Raw genomic sequence first — 26,116 nt, 5'->3', positions numbered from 1 at the left:
ATAGACTATCTTATAGCCTGACCTGCAAAGGAGAGCTGCTACATTGACTATCTTATAGCCTGACTCGCAATGGAGTGCTGCTTCATTGACTGAGGGTTTGGTTAGGGCATCCAACTTATCATTAAAGAAAAAAAAAACTATTTAAGTTTTTAAATTTTTACATATATATATATATATATTTACATATATATATTTACATATATATATATATATTTATATATATATATATATATATATATATATATATATATATATATATATATATATATATATATATATATATATATATTATACTCTTGCTTGGTTACCTTTAGTTTTTACCATAAAATTATATTTTATAGTAAAAATTAAAGAAGATCAAGCAAGAGCATATTTCCAATAATTTCAAATTTTGATAATAAGCTTTTTCCCAAAAAATTTTATTAAAAAAAAGATGCATTAAACAAGATGTATTTAAAAAAAAAATTTTTCTACCATGTTTATTGTTTTAGTTTATTGCGGTGTCCAGTAACTTGATTTAACGGTCAATGTTTATTTGTAAAGCGCATTTTTTAAATCATACTTTGTTATACCTCAAACAGAGTTTACGAAAAAATAAACAAAAAAAAACTTTAATATACTTGTAATAGTAAAGATTAGTAATGCCTCAATCCTTTATTACTTTCTTGATATAAATTTTTTTCAAATCTTCATAAAAACACTTACTTTTTTAATAGTTTTTTCCAAACATGTTTCAGTAACTTTTCCACTAACTTAAAACAAGAAAAATTGAAGTAATCTAAAATATTTTTTATTAAGTCAAAATTCTTCATAAAATATTTTTCAGTTAAAAACAAATATGAAGATGAATATAAAAATGTTTTCTTCCAGAAATTAAAAGTTCATAAAACCTGATATTGTGTTCATGCTTTCAATAAACTTATTTTCTTCAGTTGCTATATCTAAAATAGTACTTGCAAAAGTCTGATAAGCGGCTATTGAAAAGTATGCTTCTGATTTGCCATATGTTGAATAAGTCCATTTCAAGCATGCAATATGATTACAGTTACTGATCATCAAAATATTTTGACCATCAACACTGTATATTGCATCAACAATGCCACCATTACGATAATTTGCCACTTGTTTAATTGCTGGGTTATTCTACACAAGAATAATAACAGTTACAATTATTCAAAATAAAATGTGTAATTATTAAATATCCATATTAACTTTATTTTCCTTGGTTGAAAAATATAATTACCTTTAAAATAAATTTGTTTTTTAAAATACATTGAAAAAAATAAAATCGTGATTGGATAGATTGCACACCAAATATATGACAAACATTTATTGCATTAAAATATATATTAAAAAGTACCATTGCTTCTACTTCTCTGATAGTCAAATAACCATCAGCACCTGCAATAAGCATCCATTTCCCATGAGAAGAGATTGAAATAACACTACAAGATACAGTTTGATTGCAGTATATTTCAGATGTTTCTATTATTTTGTTGCTTGAAGAAACCTAAAACACACATTTAAAAAATTGCATTTTCGGATATATAGTTCACACAACTCAAAGCTTGTTTCTCAGAATTTTGAAATATATGTTATTATAAAAACAGACAAATTTTTATGTTTATGTATAGTTAATAAAAATCTTACAAAAACCAAATTAAACTCAGGTGCTAAAATAAGATAACAAATTTTATTTAGAGCAAAAAAAATGGCAATAACAAAAACAAGCTTTTTAAAGAATAGTTTAAAATTAAAAGTTTTTCACACCCATAGTTAAAAAAATTTATAATAGTTTTGAACTTAAAATAACATTCGAATAATATTTGCAGTTTATTAATTTACATCTTAAACAAGTACATTTTATGTAGAATATTAACAGTAGTACATTTTATGTAGAGTATTTACAGTAGTACATTTTATGTAGAGTATTTACAGTAGCACATTTTTTTTAGAGCATTTACAGTAATACATTTAGGAAATACTTATATAAGGTAATATGATAAATGTTCCTTTTTTGTTAACACTCCAATAAACTAAAGAATTGTTTGTGAAATAATCTAAAGATCTTAATACTTAACTAAGTATAAATAAAAAATTATTTTCATATTCTAAAAAATTCTAGAGAGGTAGAAATAAAGCTTCCTATTCAAATGTTTACTCTCAACTCAATCTTACTTTTTAAATTTCTTTTTGCAAATGACGAATAATATCATGATAGCAACTTATTCTTAATTTAGAGAGAAAATTTAATTTAGAGAAAATCCTTAATAGGAAGAAAAGTGTTTAAACCAATAAATAAATATAAAATTTCGTGGAGAGAGGAGTGTTTAATCCACCAAATAAACATAAAATTTAGCTTAGTTAAATAATTTTATTTACTTAAAATAAAATATTCTCATGTCTATAAAATTTTTGATTAACCAAACACTTATGTTTTTTAGAACTTGCATTAAATGTCGTGCAAATAAAGTAAAAAATAACTGTTTTAAAAAATTTATTAAAGATACCTCAAATGGAGATAGCTCAAACTTTGCAATTTTTTTACCATTATTCGTGAGAGCATATATAACCATTTCAGACAGTATGCATATATTATATATAGATGTGGTTAGTTGGTATGTTTGTTTTAAAATAGAAATATCTTTAAACAGGCGAGTTCTATCCATATAATATGAAATAGTATCTAAACATTAAAATAATAATTTAATATTAAGATTTGAGAAGAAATCATTATGAAGGTAAATTTAGCTAAGTATGTTTTACAATAGTTTGTTTTTTAAAAACTTATTCTGATAGTTTTCATAAATACTAAACCATTGAATTTTTAAACACAAACCTTGAGAAAGAAAAGGCAATTGATATCCATGCAGACTTAAAATAGCAGGAAATACTTGTTTGTTTGTTTTTGAAGATAAAGTAATTATTGAAGACATTACAAGTTTTACTATGATTTAAAATACTTTAGTGTGCATTATTTTCTGAAAATATTTTTTGTGACCATGCATCATGATTTGCTTTAAACAAATTTCATGACTTACACCATGACAACTACATTACTGTAAATCATTATGGTTAATTTACCATGCAGCTTGGCTAGTTTTAAAAGCATACTTTAACAGTTGACCTCTCCCAGGTAAAGAAAATTTTTGTAAATGATTTAACACAGATAAAAAAATAAAAACTAACATTAAAAACCATTTTTGTCATAAAATACTTACTGATGCACAATCAAAAGCCAACTAAAAACACAGCTTAATTAACAAAAGAAAAAACAGTAAAATATGTCAGAAGTTTATCATCAAAATTGAAAAAAAACAAAAAATTTTTGTTGAAGTAAAATATTTTCAATTATTGTAAGCCCTTAGCTAAGAGTCTAAAAAAGATTGCTGTCATTGGACTTGATCCTAATTTTTTGTATCTTTTTATAATATTAAATAAAAACCCTGCATAAAAAAAATACTGATGTTTCATGTATTAGACAAGAATTACTTAACATGTACTTACTTACATGTTTGCCAACCAAAAATCAAAATTATTTTGGGATGCAAGTATCTGATAATTTTTACTTATAATTATGATAATTTGCTTGCTTTTCATTTGTTAATTATTTATCATTAATGTTATGCAGTTTCAGCATTGCTGCTAATAAAATAAAATACTTTACACATTACTTCTTGTTTTTCATTTCATTAGTTATCCAAATATTTAGAATATGTTTCATTAGTTATCCATATATTTAGAATAAGTTTCATTGGTTATCCAAATATTTAGAACAAGTTTCATTAGTTTTAAATATATTTAGAATAAATATACATATATTTAGAATAATAAATTCATTGGTTATCCTTATATTTAGAACAAGTTATTATAAAACTAACTTTATTAGTTCTTTTTTTTTTTTCTTTTAGTTTTTTTTTTATTATTAACAAATCTTTTTTATATTTAAAATCATTTCATAAACAAAGCAAACTGACAGGTTTTGTCATAAAGCATCACATCAAAACCAGGCAATGTTGGGTTTCCCAGCAAGAAACCTTCAGGGACCCGTTTGGAACCCATTTAAATCTATTTTATTGGAATGAATAGCAAAAAGTTAACCATGTGATTAAATCATGTGGATTTTACTTATAGTTATGTTCATTTTTTCTGCTTTTTATTTCAGGTTGAGAATCCTGAGAAAATCCTTCATAAAAATCTAAAACATTTTTTAAAAGTACATAATTAACCAAATGATGTTCTGACACATGATATTTGATAATAATTAGTTTTTTTTTTTTTTCAAATAATTAAGCTAATTGGAACATTTTACAAGTTCCTAGAGAACTTGCTTCCAAAAGCCCAAAACCTGGCATCCATATGTGATTTGATTTTTATTAATTTAGATTTATTAAAGTAATTAAAACCTTTTCAAGTTTCAAAAGTGGTTATAATAACAATATTAAAAATCAATTTCTACTAGTCACCTAGCTTATAGCTAGGTGACTAGTAGAAATTGATTTTTAATCAATTACTAGCACCTAGATAATTTTAATAGTACCTAGATCTAATCTAGACAGGTCACTTACAAATAATACATATTATAAACACCATTAAGTATATTTACCAATAAATATGTTCTTGTCAAATTCTAATACTACCAAGTTCTTGCATGCTTTACTCTGATTATGACTCACACCAAGAACAACTTTCCAAGCATCTCTATCATTAGAAATGCATTTAAAACTAATGCATTTAACTGAACCAGAAATCTCTAAAGGATACACTTATTTTTCAGAAAACATCATTTTCTTAAGAAATTGTTTAGTTAGAATTCAATAATAAAATAACTAGAAAACAACCTAACCAGTGTGTCCTAGGATATTGCATTTTGTAGACAGCCTTGCATCTAACAGAATCAGATGATCTTTTTCAGATGTTGTAATCAATAAAGTTCCAGTGTTATCAAAACTATTTTTATTTAATCAAAAAAACTGTTTATTTAAAAAATGAGTATTTAAATACTATGAATAAATATATATAAGTATATAAATACTCATGTGTTTATATACTTATATATATTTAGTACATACATGGAATGATATTTATATATCAATAAATGTAGTATATATAACATATATACAACATTCACCGACTGATATATATATATATATATATATATATATATATATATATATATATATATATATAATATATATATATATATATATATATATATATTTATAAAATATATATATATATATATATATATATATAATATATATATATATATATGCATATATATATATATATATATATATATATATATATATATATATATATATATATATATATATATATATATATATATATGTATACGTAATAATAATGATAATATTATAATAATAATAACAACATGATATTTAAATATGGTTATTGATACATATTATGTTTTAAGTAAATTTTTTGACGTATCATACCATAGCTTTGATACAGCTGTTTTGTATAATGATTTTTCTAAAATAATTCGTGGCTTTTCATTTTTAGACACATCAATAACAATTATAGAACCATAACTAGTCCCAAGAAAAACAGTACATGAAGAAGCAGTCACAGCAAAACATGTTATCTAAATATAAACTATCATAACTTTTCTAGAAATCAAACAAAGGAACATTAAAATGAATATGTAATAAAAAAAGAAGCATTTGTTAACTTATATCTAATTGAGGTATAGACCACAAACAAAACAAATTAAAATAATTGGATTTTAACCTACTAATTTGATTTTGATTTACTTAACAAATTAGAGGGAAATAAAATATCTTAAACTTTCTAAATTTAATGGTTTTAAAAAAAACTTCAACAAGCAGTAATGCAACCAATTTTTTTGTTGCTGAAAGTTTTGCTAGAATAGACTTCCGCTTCTAACGCGATAAGACGTGTTTTTGAGTAGAAAAAATTTATAAATTTTTAATATTATGGTATTAAAAAGTGACTTTGAGGCTCTAGAAAAAAGAGTATCAGCTTTAGAAAAAGCAATCAAAGCTAAAGACGACCAGTTAACTGAAAAAAACCAAAAAATAGAAGAATTAATAAAAAAGTTAGAAGATAAAAATTGTAACTATGAAAAAGGTAACGAGGAACTTTGGACTGATGTTGTAAAAGGTAAACAGAAGAGAAAATCAATAAATCAACTCAACCTGATTAATGCAGAAGCCAAATAATCAAAAGAACAAAAAATGCAAGAAAAGAATGTAATTATTTTTGGTTTAGCAGCATCTACAAATAAAAATAAAGATAATGCATTTGACGAGGTCAAAAAAAGTGATAACTATTTTTAACAAAATTGATACAAATATTAATATAGAACACATTATCAAGTTAAAAACAAGGAACGAAAATCAACCACCTTGTATCGTTGTCTTAAAAGATAAACATGAAAGAAATAAAGTTTTGAAGTCTTCAAAAGTATTAAAAGACGATGACTCGTTCTCAAAAGTATTCATAAATCCTGATCTTACAGAAGCAGAAAGACATAAAGCAAAACTCTTAAGAGAAGAATGTCACCGAATGAACACTGAAAGAAAACAAAGAAATGAAAATAATTATTATTTCAGTATCAGATATGATCAAGTAGTGAAAATCACTGTATAGCAATTACCAAAAAACTATAAGATTAACAAAATCGAATATCATAAATCAACGGACAAGAACAAAAAAACCATCAATGAAATATTTAAAAAAATAAATTACGTGTCAAAATCAATTGAGTCAATAAACATATTATCTGAAAATACAAAAAAACTAACAATTAATAATAACGACGTAACAGAAAATTTTTTATCATGTTGGTATACAAATGCTACATCATTAAATTGTAAATACAATGAATTTATTGCTGAAATAGTCACATCTTACCCACAGATACTTTTTATTAGTGAAACATGGTTTAATGAAAAGTCATTAAGTAATGTTCCCGGTTATAATATATTTCGCAAAGATCGAGTAGGTAAACGAGGAGGGGGAGTATGCATATATATCAAAGAAAATATTAAATCTTTTACAGTTTCTGATAAAATGTTAAATGATGACGACTTAGAGCAAGTTTGGACATCACTGCATATTGGCAATGAAAAGATTCTTTGCGGCTGCATTTATAGACCAGGCACAATTGACTATGAATCTAATCTAAAAATAATAAATTCAATTAAACGAAGTTACAATCTATTGATAAAAAGTAAGTATTCCGGCCTATTGATATGCAGAGATTTTAACTACTTTTCGATTAAATGGAATAAAGAAAACATCGGCGAACTTATTAATAATTCAGATATTTCTGCTAAAGAGTTCTTAAAATGTTTAAATGATTGTTTTATAACACAAAACGTAATTAAACCAACTTTTCAAATTAATGAATTTAAATCAAATAATGTTCTTGACCTAATATTAACAGAGTCAAATAAAAGAATAGTTGATTTGAATCATTTTGATAATTTGGGTGCACTTAGTCACGGTCATCAGATCCTAAAGTTTTTGTATTGCTTTAGAAATAATTAAAAAAAAACGGGAACAGTAAAAAAAAATATATCTCTGTACAAATACGGCAATTATAATGGCTTTTCCGATATGCTAAATAGCTACGACTGGCATCTTGAATTCAAAAATTTAGATGCTAATGTTTCATACAACAAATTTGTCGATATTTACAATAAAGGTCTTATATATTTCATTCCAACAATTACAAAGGGAGTTGTTAAAACAAAAGCGCCTTGGATGAACTCTTACTTAAAAAAGTTAATTAGAAAGAAAAGAAACCTCTGGAGAAAGTGTTTACATAATGGTTTTTTAAACAAATGAAATGTATTAGAATACAAATCAATTAGAAATAAAGTAAAAAAAGAAATTAAGAACCAAATTAAATTATATGAAACAACCATTGCCTTAAACGTTAAAAATAACCCAAAAGCAACTTATGCATATATAAACAAAAAATCAAAAGTTAAAGAAGGAATTAACGCATTAAATGTAAACGGCAAACTTGAAACAAATTATTTATCAATAGCGCATTCATTAAATAACTATTTTAGCTCCATTTTCACCAATGAAATTAGTGACAATATGCCATTCTTTAAAAATAGGACAAACATTATTTGTGATGACCCTACATTTTCACCGGACAAAGTTTATATAATCCTGAAGTCACTAAATCCAAATAAATGTACAGGAGTAGATGGAGTTCACCCATTTCCTTTAAAGTGTTGCGCAGATGCGTTCTCACTTCCTTTATCACTTTTTTTTAATAAATCGTATGACACTGGAATAATTCCATCGATGTGGTTAAATGCTAATATAACACCATTATTTAAAAGTGGAGATAAATCGGAACCATTAAGTTATTGACCAGTATCACTTACTTCAGTTATAAGTAAAGTAATGGAACGTATCTTAAAAGGTACATTTATGTCGCACTTAAAAAATAACAATCTCTTGACTAAGGAACAACATGGATTTTCTAAAAAAAAAACTGTTGTACAAACCTTATAAAATTTATGGATCTAATAACTCAAGCAATGGAAGATAATTTACCAGTAGATATCATTTTCCTAGATATGTAAAAAGCTTTCGATTCCGTGCCTCACAACAGATTGTGTCTTAAACTAAAATGTTATGGATTTAACAAAAAAGCAGTTAGATGGTGCAAAAATTTCGTAAGTAACAGAGTGCAACGTGTCGTCTGCAACGGCGGATTTTAAAATTGGTCTCCAGTTACAAGTGGAGTACCGCAAGGGTCTGTCTTGGGTCCGTTTATGTTTATTGTTTATATAAATGACTTACCGAATGAGTTATTAACGAACTGTAAAATGTATGCTGATGATATTAAACTAATTAACATAATTAGATCATCTTCTGATATAGAAAAGACTCAAACAGATCTATACAAATTAATGACATGTTCACAATTATGGCTATTAAAATTTAATGTCAGCAAATGTAAATGCATGCATATAGGTAGCAAAAAAACTAGGCATATATACACAATGTATGATTCAGTGCTAAATAGAGTTGAATTATCAGAAACAAAAATTGAAAAAGATTTAGAAGTTATGATTTCAAACGACTTAAAATGGTCCAGTCAAGTTAATTATGTGTCTGGTAAAGCTAATAAAATGTTAGGAATAATAAAACATTCATTTAAAAACTTAGACATAAACGCATCTAAATTATTGTACACCTCTCTTGTAAGACCGCATCTAGACTACGCAAATTCAGTGTGGTGTCCTTACTTAGAACAAGATAAAAAAAAATTGAATCGATACAACGTAAAGCAACACGAACAAAATGTCTTCAAGGGAAAAACTATGAAAGTAGACTAACCTACTTTAAATTAACGACTCTTGAAAAAAGACGCGAACGTAATGACTTAATCCAACTTTTCAAAATAGTAAAAAAACTAGATAACTTAACATTGGAATACCCACCAGATTTAATAACTTCAAATACGAGAGGTCACAACATGAGATTTTATAGACAATTAATTAAAAATCCAAAGAGGTACTATTTCTTAACAAACCATGTCATTAACAGCTGGAATAATTTAGATCAAAACATTGTAGATTCTAAAACACTATATCAATTTAAATTAAAGTTGGACTTATTTTTAACATAAATTGGCTGTTAAAGCCTAGATTACCTAGGCTCCGTACATTGTCATTGTACATGTACACAGTTATTATTAAATAAATAAATTTACAAATGCTAAACAGTGATTTTTCTGAGTTTAAATTTATACAAAGAAACATAGTAAGTTTTTGCAAGTTTGAATTTATGCAGAGAAAAAAAGCAAACTTTATTATTTCAAAAGTTATTCTAGAAATGCTTTTAAAATTAATAGTCAATAAAACATTTATTGAAGTAATCTAACCAGTATATACAAACACCACTAGAAAATTTTTGTACAAAATGTATTAAAACCTAATAAATTTCTGAAACCTCGCAACTGAGATGCAAATGTCCAACACACCTTGCCAAATCCATGGTCCACACTTGAACAAATCCATTTTCTCTACATGTCTAAAATAAGTTTAAAGTCTAGCATAATTTAAAATAATATTTTTTATATGTGAAACAAATATATTATGATAATAAATAATAGGAAAATAAACAATAGATAAAGAAAAATAATTGTTATTATTATACTTTTTACTTTATTCCACTCCGACAAAGAGTTGCTATAATGACAAAAAAACACTGGAATAATGAAATACAAACTTAAGTAGGCAAGACCACAGGCAATCACTATTAAGTTGGGAGTTACTAGAAAACAAAAATTAGAGTTAAAGAGTAAGAAAATGCTTAATAAAAAACTTCAAAAGCAGGTTGTATGAGTCAGGAAAACATGAAGGTGGGAGAAAGTTCTAAAGCAGCAAAAAAAATCAGATGAATAAAACTTTTTAGAGCATGAAAGGACAGGATACAGTAAAAAAGTGCAACTTTGCTAAATGAAGAGTCAAACGAGAATGAGTTTTAATTGATAGAACTAGAGATGATAGTTCTATTGAACAGCGACCATGGCTAATGATGAGCCTGGTACCCGGCAAGTTTTTTAGGTACATTGATTTACCTTGCAATAATTGGAGGCGCCTAGTACGTACATTAATTACACAGGTCAACAAAAAAAATTTTTTTTTCTGGTGCCGAGCAAACAATTTGTTTTTTGTATAGCATTTCTCACTTTGATTTCAAATATGCAACTCTTTTTTTACCATCAGGTCAAGTTGTAAAGATATTTAGGTTCAAATCTTAAGTATTTAGGGTAAAGTCCCTAATATTGTCGAAAAAAAAGTTATTCAAAAGTATGTCAACCTGGGTCTAAAAAAGAAGCGTATTTTCATAGAGATTTTTAAAATATTAGGGACTTTACCCTAAATACTTAAGATTTGAACCTAAATATCTTTACAACTTGACCTGATGGTAAAAAAAGAGTTACATATTTGAAATCAAAATGAGAAATGCTATACAAAAAACAAATTGTTTGCTTGGCACCAGAAAAAAATTTTTTCTTTGTTGACCTGTGTTATAGATCCCTCATCATCTCCCATGATTGCCAAGCATTTGCCAAATTTACCTAGCTCTTTCAGGGATAGCCAAGCACCTCCAAAAATTAGCAAGCAACTCAGAAAATTACCCAGTACCAAAAACAAATTTACACTATTTACAATGCATTTTTGGATCTAGTCTAGAAGAAAATGAGCATTAGAAAAACCAGTCCAAATAAGGCAACAGATTCGATAAGGTAACAAATAAGAGATTTGTAGAGGTAGAGAATAGAATCATAAGTAAGATAAACCCAACCACAATAAAGAGAAGCAACCTTAGCAGATACTAACTTTACAATAAACTGTTTATATGGTCAGTATGAGAGGTCAATAATGATTGATAATCCGAGAAGACTTAGTTGTCAATTATCAATAAATAAATGTCAACAATAATGCAATAGTTGTTTGTAGTATAATAACTAGTTTATTTGGAAATTTACAAACCACTGCAAGCCCCAAGATAATAGTTAAATAAGATCGGATGAACTTAATACTGACTTATTATTATAATATTATTATATAATTATTATATATACTATTATATAATTAGAGATGGTGTCTCGATAAAAATACTCATCTTGGGCAGATGTTAAATGCACCCAGCTACTGTCTTGTAGAAGGCCTCCTAGACAAAGACTTAAGGGGTAAACAGTTTCTATCTGTTGACCAGCCTCGCACCCCTTCTTCATCTATTAGGCTGGCTCAGATGTATTTTTAATATATTGTTTCCAGTTTAGGATGTTGAATGCTGGATCTTCTTGACTCAATGCATGGGTTTTGCTTGTGTCTCTGTTTTTATGACTAGGCAACTCATTCTATTATCTCCTAATGAGGGTACAGCTCTAAAACTCAGTTTTATGGTTCTGAGGCCAGCTGGTAGTCAGGTTTCCTGAACTCTGTGGTAGCTCTCAGAGAGGCTGATTCCATCAACAGCTGAAAAATATCAAAGTATTAATAGTGCCATGTTGCGCATGGATGGAGTCCCTGTTTGTACTTTTGGTGTGCATTGCGGAGGCCACATTTGGAGTCCTTTGTTACAGCTTAGGGTTTATTAGTAGTAATGAGACAATTGCTTGGTCTATTAAACAGTGTTCTGGGTACTATCAATGCTTTGAGTCAAGTTCTTCAATCTAATTTAAAAATGAATAAAGTACCAAAAACTATAAAACACAAAAAACCATCATCATCACCAAGTTCTCTAAACCTATCATTCACTAATATTCGTGGTCTTCGAAGTAACTTTTCTTCTGTTGAATCTTATCTCTTGCAAAGTTCACCAGACCTACTTGCTCTTTGTGAGACTAATTTGAGTTCAGCTGTCTCATCTTGTGATCTTAGTGTTGATGGTTATCTTCCTCTAATTCGTAAAGACTCCAATAGTCACATGCTTGGCCTGGGCATTTACATTCATAAGAATTCACCCATTTGTCGTGAAACTAGGTTTGAATCCACAGACTATTCTTTTATGTGCTTTCGTTTAGCACCACTTCACTCTATTGCCTTTCTCTTTGTTCTATATCGCTCTCCTTCATCTCAAGACTGCACACTTTTTGATGTTATCAAAAAGTGTGCAGTCTTGAGATGAAGGAGAAAAAGTATGTTGTCCAAGCCCTCTCTCTTTATCCAACAGCTAATATAGTTGTTGTTGGTGACTTTAATGCTCACCACTCTGAATGGCTTGGCTCTAGTGTCAGTGATTCGGCAGGCATTAAAGCCCACAACTTTTGCCTTTCTCAATCCCTAACTCAAATAGTCAACTTTCCAGACAACCCGAACTATTTACCTTCTCTACTCGACTTATGTCTTGTTTCTGATCCTAGTCAGTGCTCAGTTTCTCCACATTCACCCTTAGGTGCTTCTGATCACAGTTTGATCTCTCTAAAACTAATATCTCATTCTTCTTCATCACCTGAATCCCCCTATTATCGAACCACTTACAACTACAGTAAAACTGACTGGGATTCTTTCCGTGATTTTCTTTGTGATGGCTCTTGGGTAGATATCTTTTGTCATCCTGTCGACAAATGTGCTTCTTACATAACTTCGTGGATTCAGGTTGGCATGGAATCTTTTGTTCCCTCTCGACGATTCCAGGTCAAGCCTCACTCTCCTCCATGGTTTTCCTCACACTGTGCTGCTGCAATTGCCAATCAAAACCGTTACTTCCATATTTATCAGCAAAACAATTCTCCAGGAAACAGACGTCTGTTTATTACTGCAAGAAACAATTGCAACAAGATTTTGTCTAACGCCAAAACCCGCTATTCTCAGGTCATGAAATCTCGTATCTCATCTCAAAAATTAGGCTCTCGTGACTTCTGGAGAATCTTTAATAATATCAATAATAAGGGCAAATCTTTAATTCCACCTCTTTTGTATGGTTCAGACTTTATCACCTCACCTAAAGACAAAGCTGAATTGTTTGCTAAAAACTTTTCATCAATATCATCTCTTGATTCCACTAGTTGCTTTCTACCTGATATTGCCAACAAACAGGTTGATCCATTGCTTGACATTCATATCACTCCAGCATCTATATCTAAAGTGATTTCCTGCCTAGACTCTTCTACAGCTTGTGGCCCGGACAACATACCTGTTATTGTCTTGCAGAAGTGTTCTCCCGAGCTGTCGTCTGTACTCTCAAAACTATTCAACAAGTGCTTATCAGAGTCTTGCTTTCCAGCCTGCTGGAAAGCGGCATCTGTTATCCCTATCTTCAAAAATTCTGGAGAGCGATCTGATTCGTCTAAATACCGTCCTATTAGTCTTCTTCCTATGATAAGCAAGGTTTTTGAATCTTTAATTAACAAACACTTAATTTCTCATCTTGAATCTAATCACTTACTTTCTGAACATCAATATGGATTTCGATCTTCTTGATCTACAGCTGATTTATTAACAGTAATAACTGACAGGTTTTATCGTGCATTAGATTAAGGTGGAGAGGTTAAGGCCATCGCTCTTGACATTTCAAAAGCGTTTGATAAAGTTTGGCATGCTGGTCTTCTCCATAAGCTTTCTTCTTATGGTGTATCCGGCAACATCTTTAAGATCATTGAATCCTTCCTTTCCAATCGTAGCATAAAAGTTGTCCTCGATGGACAACACTCTTCTTCTTATTCTGTAACTTCAGGGGTTCCTCAAGGTTCTATCCTTGGCCATATTCTCTTTTTAATCTACATTAACGATCTTCCAGATATTCTCTCATCTAAGGTGGCATTGTTTGCTGATGACACTACCATTTATTCTTGTTGTGATAAAAAACCAACACCCTCTGATTGCTTGGAGAGGGCATTGGAGCTTGAAAAGGATCTTACTTCTGCTACAGCATGGGGCTCACAGTGGCTGGTGAACTTTAATTCAGATAAAACCCAATTTTTTTCAGCCAATCGTTATCGCAATAATTTAGATCTTCCTATATTTATGAACGGTGATGTATTCGATGAGTCACCTACTCTTCATCTTTTAGGATTAACTCTTACTTCCAATCTTTCTTGGAAACCATATATCAAATCAGTTGCAAAATTAGCATCTGCTAAGGTTGCATCTCTTTATCGAGCTCGTCACTTTCTTACTTTGGATTCTATTCTCTACCTCTATAAATCTCAAATCCGGCCTTGTATGGAATACTGTTGCCATATCTGGGGCGGATCTTCTAATGATGCCCTTTCTCTTTTAGACAAGGTGCAAAAACGCATTGTAAACATAGTTGGACCTGCTCTTGCAGCCAACCTCCAACCATTATCACATCGTCGTAATGTTGCTTCTCTCTCTCTTTTCTACAAATACTATAATGGGCACTGCTCGAAAGAGCTAGCGTCTCTTGTGCCATCTACTAAAATTCATTCTCGTGTTACTCGTCATTCAATTAAGTGTCATCCTTTTTCTGTGACTGTTCCTAAGTGCTCCAAAAACACTTATTCGTCTAGTTTTTTTCCTCGAACATCAGCTCTTTGGAATTCGCTTCCTTCATCTTGCTTTCATGACTCATATAATTTGCAATCTTTTAAGTCGTCTGTCAATCGTTATCTTGCTCTACAATCTTCATCTTTTCTCTCTTAGTAACTTCCAACTTTAATTAGTGGCTGCTTGCAGCCTTGTTGGAAGCGAAGATGTTTAAAAAAAAAAAAAAACTTTAGAAGGAAATGATTTAATTATCTTAAAAATTTTACCAGGTTCACCATATCAATCAAACCTATGAAGAAGATCAGCATGCCAAATCATGGAAAGAATCCCGGTCAGCTTTAGGGCAGTAGTAAGCAGTAAAAGCCCAAAAAAGATGTACAAGATAAAAGATTTAGAATACAAACTAGGGTCAGAGACAAGACACAAATTAAGGAGTAAAGCTAAGTGATTAGGAATGTATGGAAAATAAGTCACAAAGTTAACTATCAAAGTAAGATATTGAGAAATACAGAAGTTATGAGCTTTTGTGCCAGCAAGGTCTGTGGTGCCAAACCATTTATTACAATGAGCATAAAAGATACCAAAAACAAAAATATTACAAGAGGGATAAAGAGAAAGGACTTAGTCAATTTGATTAGAAATTACATCTAAAAGGGTGCAGTCAAGAGAAGAAGGAGAATGATAAAGAACAAAGTGAAAGGTGATTAAGTAAAGAGGTGCTAAGTGAAAGCAAATAAAAAATAGTCAGTGGTCAGAGGACTCAAACCTGATTTCATGACAAAAAGTTGAATTGATGCATAAGTATACATGTAAGCCAAGCCTGTAACTATTGAAGTCTTTGCAAATCAAAAATAATACAAAGCAAAACAACTTTGTATTATACAAGCTATCAATACTGAGATCCAAAGAAGAAACAGCCGAATTCAAATTAGTCTTATAAAGACCAAATTATAAAAGAGCAAAGAGTATATTTTGCAAAGGTAAGATTAAAAAGTTGAAAAGTTACTTAAAGAACCAAAAATATTCATAAAAAAGATATTGAGACAGGTAGTGATATGGTTTTTTATATTTAACATTTTTGGGTACTTTGGTCATGATTTAAGTTAAAGAGAACTCGACTCATTCATAGATTGAGAATTGTATTAAGCAATTCTAAGCAATGACCTATGAAGTTGCCTTAGTCCTGCTAGATAACCTAAAGTCATTACTTAGGGTTTCTTTAGTAACCTTGATAATGCACATCAAAAGCACTAACAGGGACACCATCCATGCACAACATGGCACTTTTAATACTCTGATAATTTACAGCTGTTAATGGATTTAGCCTCTCTTAAAACTGCCACAGAGTTTTGGAAGCACGTAATAAAGAACATGCTGGTGTATTAAAAAAAAAATTTTCTTAGTAAGTATATAATTACCTTTAATATGTAGCTTTAGATATAGTTTTAATATTATTTAAAGAATTTAAAAAAAAACACAAGATATTTCTTATTTACTATAAATAAATTTAAACTTATCATATTTCAAAATAAAGTGTGCTGCAACAACAAATGAAAAACAAACAACCCATTAACAGTATATGAAGCAGATTTAAAACAAACTAGAAAATTGGAAACTTTAAAAATTATTTTTAACAGTTGAAACAGGAGAACTTTTCACTTACAACAAAATGTGATTTAGACAAGCAATGAATACCAATAATCTTTCCTGAATATTCATCAACAAGCTCATTAAGAATTGCTTTCTCAGTGTTCATTAAGTAGATGATACCCTAAAAATATATACTTCATAAATCAATAAAATATTTCTTACAAATGCTTCTTAGTTTAATGAGAATTTTGAAAGCTACTTCGAACATAATTTTTGACCAACAGTTTAATTTAAAATATAATTCAAAAAGTAGCAAAATAAGTCTTTAAATTCTCTATTTTTGAACTCTGGTAAAAAAAACAACTACAAAAAGATTTTTTTTCAATTTATTTTTCATAATCAAATTATAATTATGAAAGAAATATATTTACAATAATATAAGTTGGAAAGAAGGAAGAGAAGCAAAAGAGCTTAAAGAATAAACATAAGACAAAGGTTATGCATTATAAAGTCAAGGATGGATAAGTAGAAAATACTAGGAATTGACCAGTTTGTAGGAAAGGAGTAAACTCTATTATTTGTAAACTTTATTATTTGTACAATATCTAAGCAATAAGTAAGAGATAAAGCAATCATAAGAGATGTAGTGGAATACAATATGATCCTAATATTGCTGGCTTTAAAAAATTTTTTATGTCCTCTTTAGAGAAAGAAAGAAATAAACTTTGTTTTCTTTATTGTCTGGGAGTTTGTTGTAGCTTGTTTCAATTTTATTGTTGTTTGTTTTGGAAACTTAACTTAATATTATGTTGTTGTCTTGGAAATTTAAGATTTCTTTTTAAGCTATTCAAAACCTCAAAAACCAAATAAAAAACGAAATTTATACTTTGGAATTAAATTTTAGGAAAATTGCAAAAAATATAATGCCTTAATAGTTTATGCAGAAATTTTTTACATCAAAGAACTACTTATTTATAAATTTTATTTCATTTTTTTTTTTGTTTCCCAAACCTATTTGGTAAACTTGAGTAGTTAACTATTACTTGTTTCAAAGAACTACCATGCTGAAAATACTTGATTCAAAGAACTGTCATGCTAAAAATAGAGTCAGCGTGATTTTTCAAAGAACTGTCATGCTAAAAGTAATGTCAGTGTGATTTTTTTGCTATTGAAGGTATTTGCAAGCTGCAAGTAACATTTAAGTTAGGAGTAAAACTAAAAAAAAAAAAAGCAAACGAAAGACAGCAAAAAATATTTGACAGAATAAAAACTGTATGAGCCAAGAAAAACTGTATGAGTCAAGAAAAACTGCATGAGTCAAGAAAAACTGTATGAGTCAAGAAAACATGAAGACAGTAGAGAACTCTTAAGTAACAATGTTTGAGGAAAACAACTTGATAAATAAAAAAAAATTTGAGTATGAAGAAATAGTTACAATAAAAAAATGAAATTAGCTGAGTGACAAGTCACAAGCAGTTGAGTACTAGCCAGATTTTATTAAAAACCTTTGATATGTCAAGAACAACAACCATGCTTCACCTAATTTACAAAGATTTAGAACCTTTCTGTTATAACAGTTAAAAAGTCAACAGTAAAACAAGATTCAAAATGAAAAATTAAAAGTTTGTTAATTAAAGACTCAAAGACCCTGCTAATAATGCCAAGAAGACTGATTAGGTAATAAGGTCAGAACAATCTCCAGAGTTTTTATAATTTAGAACCACAAATATAATTTATCAAGGAAAATAAGATTATGCACAAATGGTTTAGAGAGTATTGAAGCATGTTATGGAGAATACTTTTGTAAGACTGTGGCAGAAACGTTGTGCAAACCACAAGCTCTAGATGAGCTCAAGTGAGAAATAATTTTAACAACAATAATTTGGATGCCTAGCATTGAACCTATTTCTCAAGGATGAGCTGAAGCGTGCAGCCATTAGATTCAAGAGATGAATCAAAGAAAGTTCTTGGCAAATGATTTTGTCTTATTCTTGGGAAAGGTAATAAGATCAAATCCATGTGTGAGAAATAGAATGTAGCAGATGCACGAAAAAAAAAAATGGGGAAGAGTAAGGCTTGACTTAAAACAAACAAAAAGAAATAAAAACTTCCATGCTATGAGAGACAAGGCTCATAACAATGAAAATCATAAAAAGAATTCTCAATCAGCCAATTACAAAAAGAATTCTCAATCATGGCAGAAGTAAAAAATGTCATGATACCCTAAAATTACATTTTATTACTACCTACTTGAACCTGATATGGAAGATGTATGATATATTTTTGTGATGTCATAACATGGTTTGAAATACCTAAAAAAAATTAAGAGAAACTGAGCACAAGCTAGGAAAAAAGACACAAATGAAGGAGAAAGTGAGTAGGGTTGTTTGGAAAACAATTCACCAATGCTTTAATCAATTAATGAAATAAGTTATTGCTACCACCTTTAAAATTAAATATATTTAATATAAATATCATACAAATAAAGTAAAAAGTAAGATTGAACTTACTAAATTGCTTCCTATAACCAATGTTGTTAAAGATTTATTAATTTGCAAAGAACCAACACTTCCATTAATTTTTTTTTCAAAAATTGGAAACAAGTTTTCTTTTGCTATTTTAAAACATCTTATAACTCCATCCTAGAAAAAATAATTGAAAAAAAAAATTAAAAATATAATTGAAAAAACAATATGAACAATATTACATCAAATGTAAAATTTTACCTTTCCACCAACCACTAAGCAATCTCTGTAAAACTGAATACACTCAAAAAGATCAGAAATATCTAAATCAACATTTTTTAAGTTGTATAATTGAAAACTTCAATTAATTACACTTTTGATATCTATAAGTGTGTTTTAATTACACCTTCTATAAGTTCTAAAGATATTTATTAAGATTAGTGATTTACTGAATCGGCATCAACTTAACCGGCCACTTTTTGCACAACTGAAATCAGTATCAACATCAGCCTTTTTTTATTAATTTACCAATTTTCGAACCAATGGTATTTTAAGATTTTTATCCTGCATTATAATAGTAATTAATAATAAATAAACTAAACTTTAAGGATTGCTTAGAATTTTTTTGAGAAATTGTTTATATTGATTTTGTTTTTGTATTGTAATTGTATGATAAAATAAAAATAAAAAAGTAAAATTGTATGGTTTTGCATTTTCAAAAATTTTAATAATTAGCTAATCCATTGGTATCGCTCTTTTCCTATTCATTGGCATCTGCCACAAATGTGATATCAGTACATCACCAATAAAATATTTTAAAACTTTTAATCATTATTATCGAGTTATTTCATGCAAGCAAGTTTTTTTATGCCCATATTTGGCTAAAGTTAGTTATTGTGGATTTAATGAAGTCCTAGATTTGCTTTTAAATGGACTTAAAGAGTACTAGAATCAGTAGAAAAAAAGTAAAAAGTATTGAACTATGATTACAAATATTTACCTTTGGCTAAAGTTAGTTATTGTGGATTTAATGAAGTCCTAGATTTGCTTTTAAATGGACTTGAAGAGTACTAGAATCAGTAGAAAAAAAGTAAAAAGTATTGAACTATGATTACAATATTTACCAGAATTAGAAATGTATAAAACAAATGTGTTTCCAGATATAGTCTCTACACAGATAATTGAGTTTTCACTGCAACCTATATAAACCAAATGATTAGTAGTCCAACACTGGCTAACAGGATGCCATTGGTTTTGCTGATTTTCTTTAAAAAAAAAAAAGTAAAATATTTTTAAGCTATAAAACATTTCAACACAATAAAATTTAAAAGTTGAAACAAATTTGTAATATTTTTGATTATAAAAAATTTATTATAATTTATCTATACCTTTTTTTAAACACTGATTGGAGTACTGAAATGAAAGTTTTTTACAGGGTTTTAAGTCATTTTCATTAATATCAGGAAATTTTATATTTCTAAAAACAAAAATAAAATTCATAAACAACATGCTACTAGAGAAAAAATCTGACACATGCTAGTTGAGAAAAAATCTGAAACATGCTTTAAATATAATATTTATATTATATATATATATGTATAAATTAATTCAAAGTACAAATACATAACGAGCTTAACTATATTAGAAAAAACTTTTTTAATTTATGCAATTATAATCTATAATAATAATAAATCTAATTAAGAATTAGACAAAAGAAGTAAGAATGCATAACAAGCATAACTACATTAAAAAAATTTAAACTATTTCTTGACATTTTATATACATTTTTGCTTTGGGTTTATAAAAACTTAAAAAACATAAAATCTTTTTTTTTTTTATTACAAAGTAACCGGACATGAAACTATTGCACCACTCACTAGCACTACTCACAGTTAGTATAAGTACATATATGCAACCAAGTTGCAACATTTTTATAATACACAGCAGTATTACCACTCCTTCTGAAGGTCTTATATAAAAAGAGTAATTCAAATGTAGACTCTTTCAGTACTACATCTTGAATTTAGCACAAAATGATATACAAAAATGTATATCATATCAAATGGTTCCACTTTTAAAGTATACATATATTTTACATATAGTTTAGATGTAACGTAGTGTTATGTTATGCCTCAATTATTTACAACTATTACAATTATTATCAATTAGTTACATTTTAAAATACATCTTTATTTTAAAAGTGTAACCAAATGAAACATAATGAAACATAACAAATGTTATAAAATTTAGCTAAAAAAATTACATTTCATTTAATTGCAAATTAACCAATTTAGAGGAAACTATTGTACATTAAAATAAAAATAAAACAATAACAATTGCTATTTAGCATAAGTGCAAACTGTGATAAAAAATTGAAAATATAATTTTAGTATTTTTACCAAAAAGTTTTTTGTTTTTTTCACAGAAAAACAAATTTTCAGCTTTGTTGACTTTTTGTTACATCAAAGTGTAAAATATATGATTAAAAAATTATCTTTAAGAACTTTTAGTGTCATTTACATAAATGACACTAAAATACATAAGATATAACTTTCTTTTCTTGTTCTCAATTTCAAAATATCTCCTTTTATAACCTCGATTCTTGAAATTGTAAGAACCACTTGCAAAATTACTAATGGGAACAAACTAACATCTTTACTAAACATAGTTATTTTTTTATATAGGTTTCCTATATACTTGAAATAAAATAGTTATTATTATAACTATTGCATTCCAATATTGAATAAAGATTAAGCAAGAAATAAAGCAAATAAAATAAGTAGTTATAATAAATAAGTTTTATAAAAGTTATTCTGATCAATGCATTTGTTGATCTAAATATTATTAAAATAATGCACACCTCTTAGTGTAAATACAAATTTTTAAATTTATATTTATATTAAGAGGTGTGCTTAATGTAAATACAAATTTTTAAAGTATATAAATCTTCAATACTCACTGATACTCAATGTAAAAACTTTCGTTAACTTGATCAATATTCCATAAATAAAACCCATCTTTATTTAATCCAGATAACTGCTTCCAATTAGTTGGATTAAAGATTAAAGAATACAGAGGAGATTGAAGTTCAATAAAACATAACTCCTTTCCAATAATAAAATCCCTAAAAACCAATATGTCTACAAATATCAAAACAAAAGTCAGTGTACAAAGGGTCGGTGCACAAGAGAAGGTAAAAAGACTTTAAAAAGCTTTGGAAATGTTTGTGACGAAGCTTAGGAATTTTATAAGCCTCTAAAAGAGAAACACTTAAACAAATGACATTTCAAAAACATAACATGTATGAAATAGGATATCCTTATATTAAAGAACCTTGTGATTCAAAGTAAATCTTTTACAGAACTAAATGACAAAATGAAAAAAAACTAAAAAAAAGAGAATATAAGAAATAATTGAACATTTGTTAAGTTAAAAAAATAAATTCCATGATCCAAAATAAAAATTTGAATAAAATAATTTAACAATTCTTCTTAAAAAACTATATCTTTCCTGCATGCATGCTATCATGAGAAGTATTATCATAAGTGAAAGTAATTATTTTTATCACTTGTTTGCTGTATCAATATTCTATACAATTGCTTATTGTTAAGATTTGATTTGAAAATATAACAATTGCTAACAACTTAAAAACAGGTTTAAAGTTAATCACTGAACAGTATTTTATAAGCCAATCAGAATGTTTAGTTACAGTTTAGTCATGTGAAGCAAAAAAAAAAAACATTGTGATTGGATTGTAAATATAACCAGTAAATTGGATAACAATTGCTCCATAGCAACAGCAAACTACAACCATTGTCAAAATTTTGGCCTGAAATGTTTTATGCAAAATATTGAAAAAGTGAAAGCAGCACTGAATTGTTAAACTTCCAAAAAGAATTTTAAAAAATTTTAAAAAGTGCAACAGAGTGAAGTGCTAGTTTCAAAACAAAGAAAAAATATTACCAAGTAAATATCTCTGAAACTTATTTTTTTACTTACTTTTACCATAGGTGTAGATAGTTTTATCAAAAAAGTATAGTTAAGAAAACTAAAAGACAATGCACTACAGATAAAAACAGCTTATATACAACTAAAAGAACTTCAGTTGAAGAAAAAAGATATTCAAGATAGTGTATATTAGAAAAACATTATAAGTAACATCAAATCCATGCTAGAGCAGAAAAAAATGCAAAATATAATGATAATAACAAATAATTATAATAACTTGTGAATTTGTCTGTTGAAAGTATGTAGTATATTGTTACATATGTAAAAAAACATAAAGATTAATGTATAAAAATAAAAAATCAATAGTTCTATGTACTACGGCTATTTAAATTTTTTACTGGAATTGCTGTAAGAAAATGATGAAGCATGTTTATGATAAAAAAAACTTTACCTGGCAAAGATTTTAATGGCAAAAAAAACATTTTATTTTCAAACTTTCTTAAGCAAATTATCAGTAAAAATTTTATCTTCAAACTTTCTTAAGCAAAATATCAGTAAAAAATTTATCTTCAAACTTTCTTAAATAAAATATCAGTAAAAATAAACAGTTTTAGATATCAGTAAAAATAAAGAGTTTTAAATAACAAAAACAAAAAAAAGACTTTAATACTAAATAATGTAAACAATAAATATTTAATAACAATGTAATATTATCATTTAATAAAAATATAATACTATGCTGAAAAATTTTTGATCAGCACTTGTATGCCATAGTAAAGATAGACCAATTATTATGTTAATAATTACCAAATGTTTTTAAGGGCTGAGTTACTAATAAACCTTTAACAATCATATATTTTCAAAACCAAAAAGATATTTTTAATATATATTTAAAAACCTTATTTTTAATTATAATAATAATTAAAAATTAGGTTTTTAAATATATTAAAGGTAATAAGTTTCAAACTTATTACCATTTTTTGATATAGGGTTGATACCTTTTTAATTTTTTTAATATAGGTTTAATTGAAAAAAAAAATTCTAGATACAATATCGTTTTAATACTATTTAAGCTCTAGATTTGTAAATGTTTTTGTACAGAACAACCTTCCAAATAGATAAACAATAGAAACCAGGAAAGTGCTTTTTAAGCTTGCTATTCAAGTTAACAGAGCATTAGTCAAAAAAAAATTTTTAATCATAATAATAAACAAAAGCTGTAACAACTGAAAAACAGATGTGGAGTACAATAATATTAGATATTTTATTATAATATTAGTTTTTGAAGAATTATTGCTTCTTTATGATATCACTACATAATTTGAAATAGATAGTTCTTAAATTAATTAAGCCAGCTTCTATGATTTCATTTGTCAAGCTTTTCCTTGGATTGACTACACTGTTGGAAAAAAAGTTTAATCTACTTTGCTTTTAAAAAAAGGATTTATTCAAAATGTATTTGTGCTGGCATAGTTTGAGATATTACATTTATTTTTTTATTTTCTTTGACATATTTGAGTCTTACATTTTTCTGAATTGAAATAACAATATCATGGTTTGTTCAATTTTGAATTGCTGGATCAAGTCACCTCACAGCCTATGGTCCTGCAATGCTGTCAAACTAATTATATTTTATCACTTTTTGTAAGGAGTTATTTTAAAAGATGATATGAGTTTAGTTGTTCTACATTGAACTTTTTTCAGTTTTATTAATATTCTGTTTCAGATATGGAGACCAAACTTGTGTGCACTCAAGATGGTGAACATACAAACGTTGTATAGTGTACTCAAGATGTGGACATACAAACTTGTATAGTGTATTCAAGATATGGACATACAAATGTTGTGTAAAATTTTTTAACCATATTTATATCTATTCTTATAGAACTTTAAAAGTTTGATTAATTGAATTAACTTTATAAGCTGCAGTATTAACTTACAAATCTGATTTTAGATTTGATTGAATTATGACACTAAGATAATGTTTAAAATCAATTACTAACAAAATGTGAACTTGTTTTTTATCAGAGCTATGCAACTCTTAAGTTGTTTGAGGAATATTTTTGCCAATATGCATAACCTTGTATTTATTATATTTGAATTTCATTAATCAGATTGATGACCAGTCAATAAGCTAATTTAAATCTGCTTGCAGCTATATAGGATGTTCAGCTATCTTTATAAGGTTTATTATTTACTGCCAACTGCATACAACTTTATACAGTTTTGGAGATTATCAGGTAGGTCATTAATAAAGATTATGAACATAAACAGCTCTGAAACAGAACCCTTTTTATTAATCTGACATGTGGCACATATGTTTTGGCAAAATCTAAATATAAGAAATTTAATAAGTAGTTTTATTCTTCTGTAATTAGATCTAAGGTTTCCAACAAATAAAAGTTTTTGTTTTTCATAAACCCATGTTGGTTTTCATTTAATACACTATTTCCAATAAAATGATTTATAACTACATCACGAACAAGTGATTCAATAAGCTTACATGGAACTGACAATAAATATATTGATCTGTAATTATGTGCATCATTTTTATTACCTTTTTTTAAAAAAGATAAGATATTTCCATAAATGAAGTGATTTTTTTCTGATAATGACTTTTAGTATGATAATGCTAATGGTATGCTTATAGTTTTATAACACTTTTTTAATACAAATCGATTCCATCAACACCAATTGCTTTATTAACATCAAATTTTTGAAGTTTTTTTTCTATTGTATTACAAAAAATTAAATCATTTATATCAATAAGTAAGGTGCTATTCATTTTAGGTACTCTATATGGAATGCTATTTGTATCTTATTTTCTTCATGTCATGCATTTGTAAAAGTTTGATAGTATTCATCTATTTGTCATTGTAAACGAATATTTTAGGTTGATTAATTATTCAAAATAATGTTTCTAAAATTTTCACATTCTATAATTGTATAACAGTTTACCATAACTTAATTTTGATTAATTATACTGATTGTTTAATCAATATTTAAAATGTAATTCATGATGTGCTGTACCAATGCCTAGGTGGATAATAAAATTTCTTTGTTATTTGTTAGTAGGTGGATGCATTCCACAATGACAATAAACTATTTGTTGTAGACAATGAAGTACAA

The 26,116-nt window shown here is 27.5% G+C and overlaps 1 protein-coding gene across 3 annotated transcripts in view; it reads right to left on the bottom strand.

Moving 5' to 3' along the window:
- Positions 1-26,116, bottom strand: part of LOC100214557 (cilia- and flagella-associated protein 43) — a 79,098-nt gene that overhangs the window by 42,010 nt on the left and 10,972 nt on the right. For all 3 annotated transcript variants that reach the window (XM_065793629.1, XM_065793632.1, XM_065793630.1), the window contains 14 exons: positions 21,999-22,163; positions 20,428-20,516; positions 20,164-20,304; positions 19,301-19,362; positions 19,085-19,216; positions 16,648-16,755; positions 9,973-10,053; positions 5,460-5,608; positions 4,847-4,950; positions 4,607-4,753; positions 2,511-2,686; positions 1,361-1,510; positions 891-1,143; positions 706-752 (listed from right to left, as the gene is read on the bottom strand). In XM_065793629.1, the coding sequence (XP_065649701.1) occupies positions 706-752; positions 891-1,143; positions 1,361-1,510; positions 2,511-2,686; positions 4,607-4,753; positions 4,847-4,950; positions 5,460-5,608; positions 9,973-10,053; positions 16,648-16,755; positions 19,085-19,216; positions 19,301-19,362; positions 20,164-20,304; positions 20,428-20,516; positions 21,999-22,163 (1,804 nt within the window). The remainder of the gene's footprint in view (positions 1-705; positions 753-890; positions 1,144-1,360; positions 1,511-2,510; positions 2,687-4,606; positions 4,754-4,846; positions 4,951-5,459; positions 5,609-9,972; positions 10,054-16,647; positions 16,756-19,084; positions 19,217-19,300; positions 19,363-20,163; positions 20,305-20,427; positions 20,517-21,998; positions 22,164-26,116) is intronic.

This window comes from Hydra vulgaris, chromosome 03, assembly GCF_038396675.1.
Source record: "Hydra vulgaris chromosome 03, alternate assembly HydraT2T_AEP".
NCBI classification, from domain to species: Eukaryota; Metazoa; Cnidaria; class Hydrozoa; order Anthoathecata; family Hydridae; genus Hydra; species Hydra vulgaris.
The sequence above is the reverse complement of the archived record's forward strand: the minus strand, read 5'-3'. Positions and strand labels throughout refer to the sequence as shown.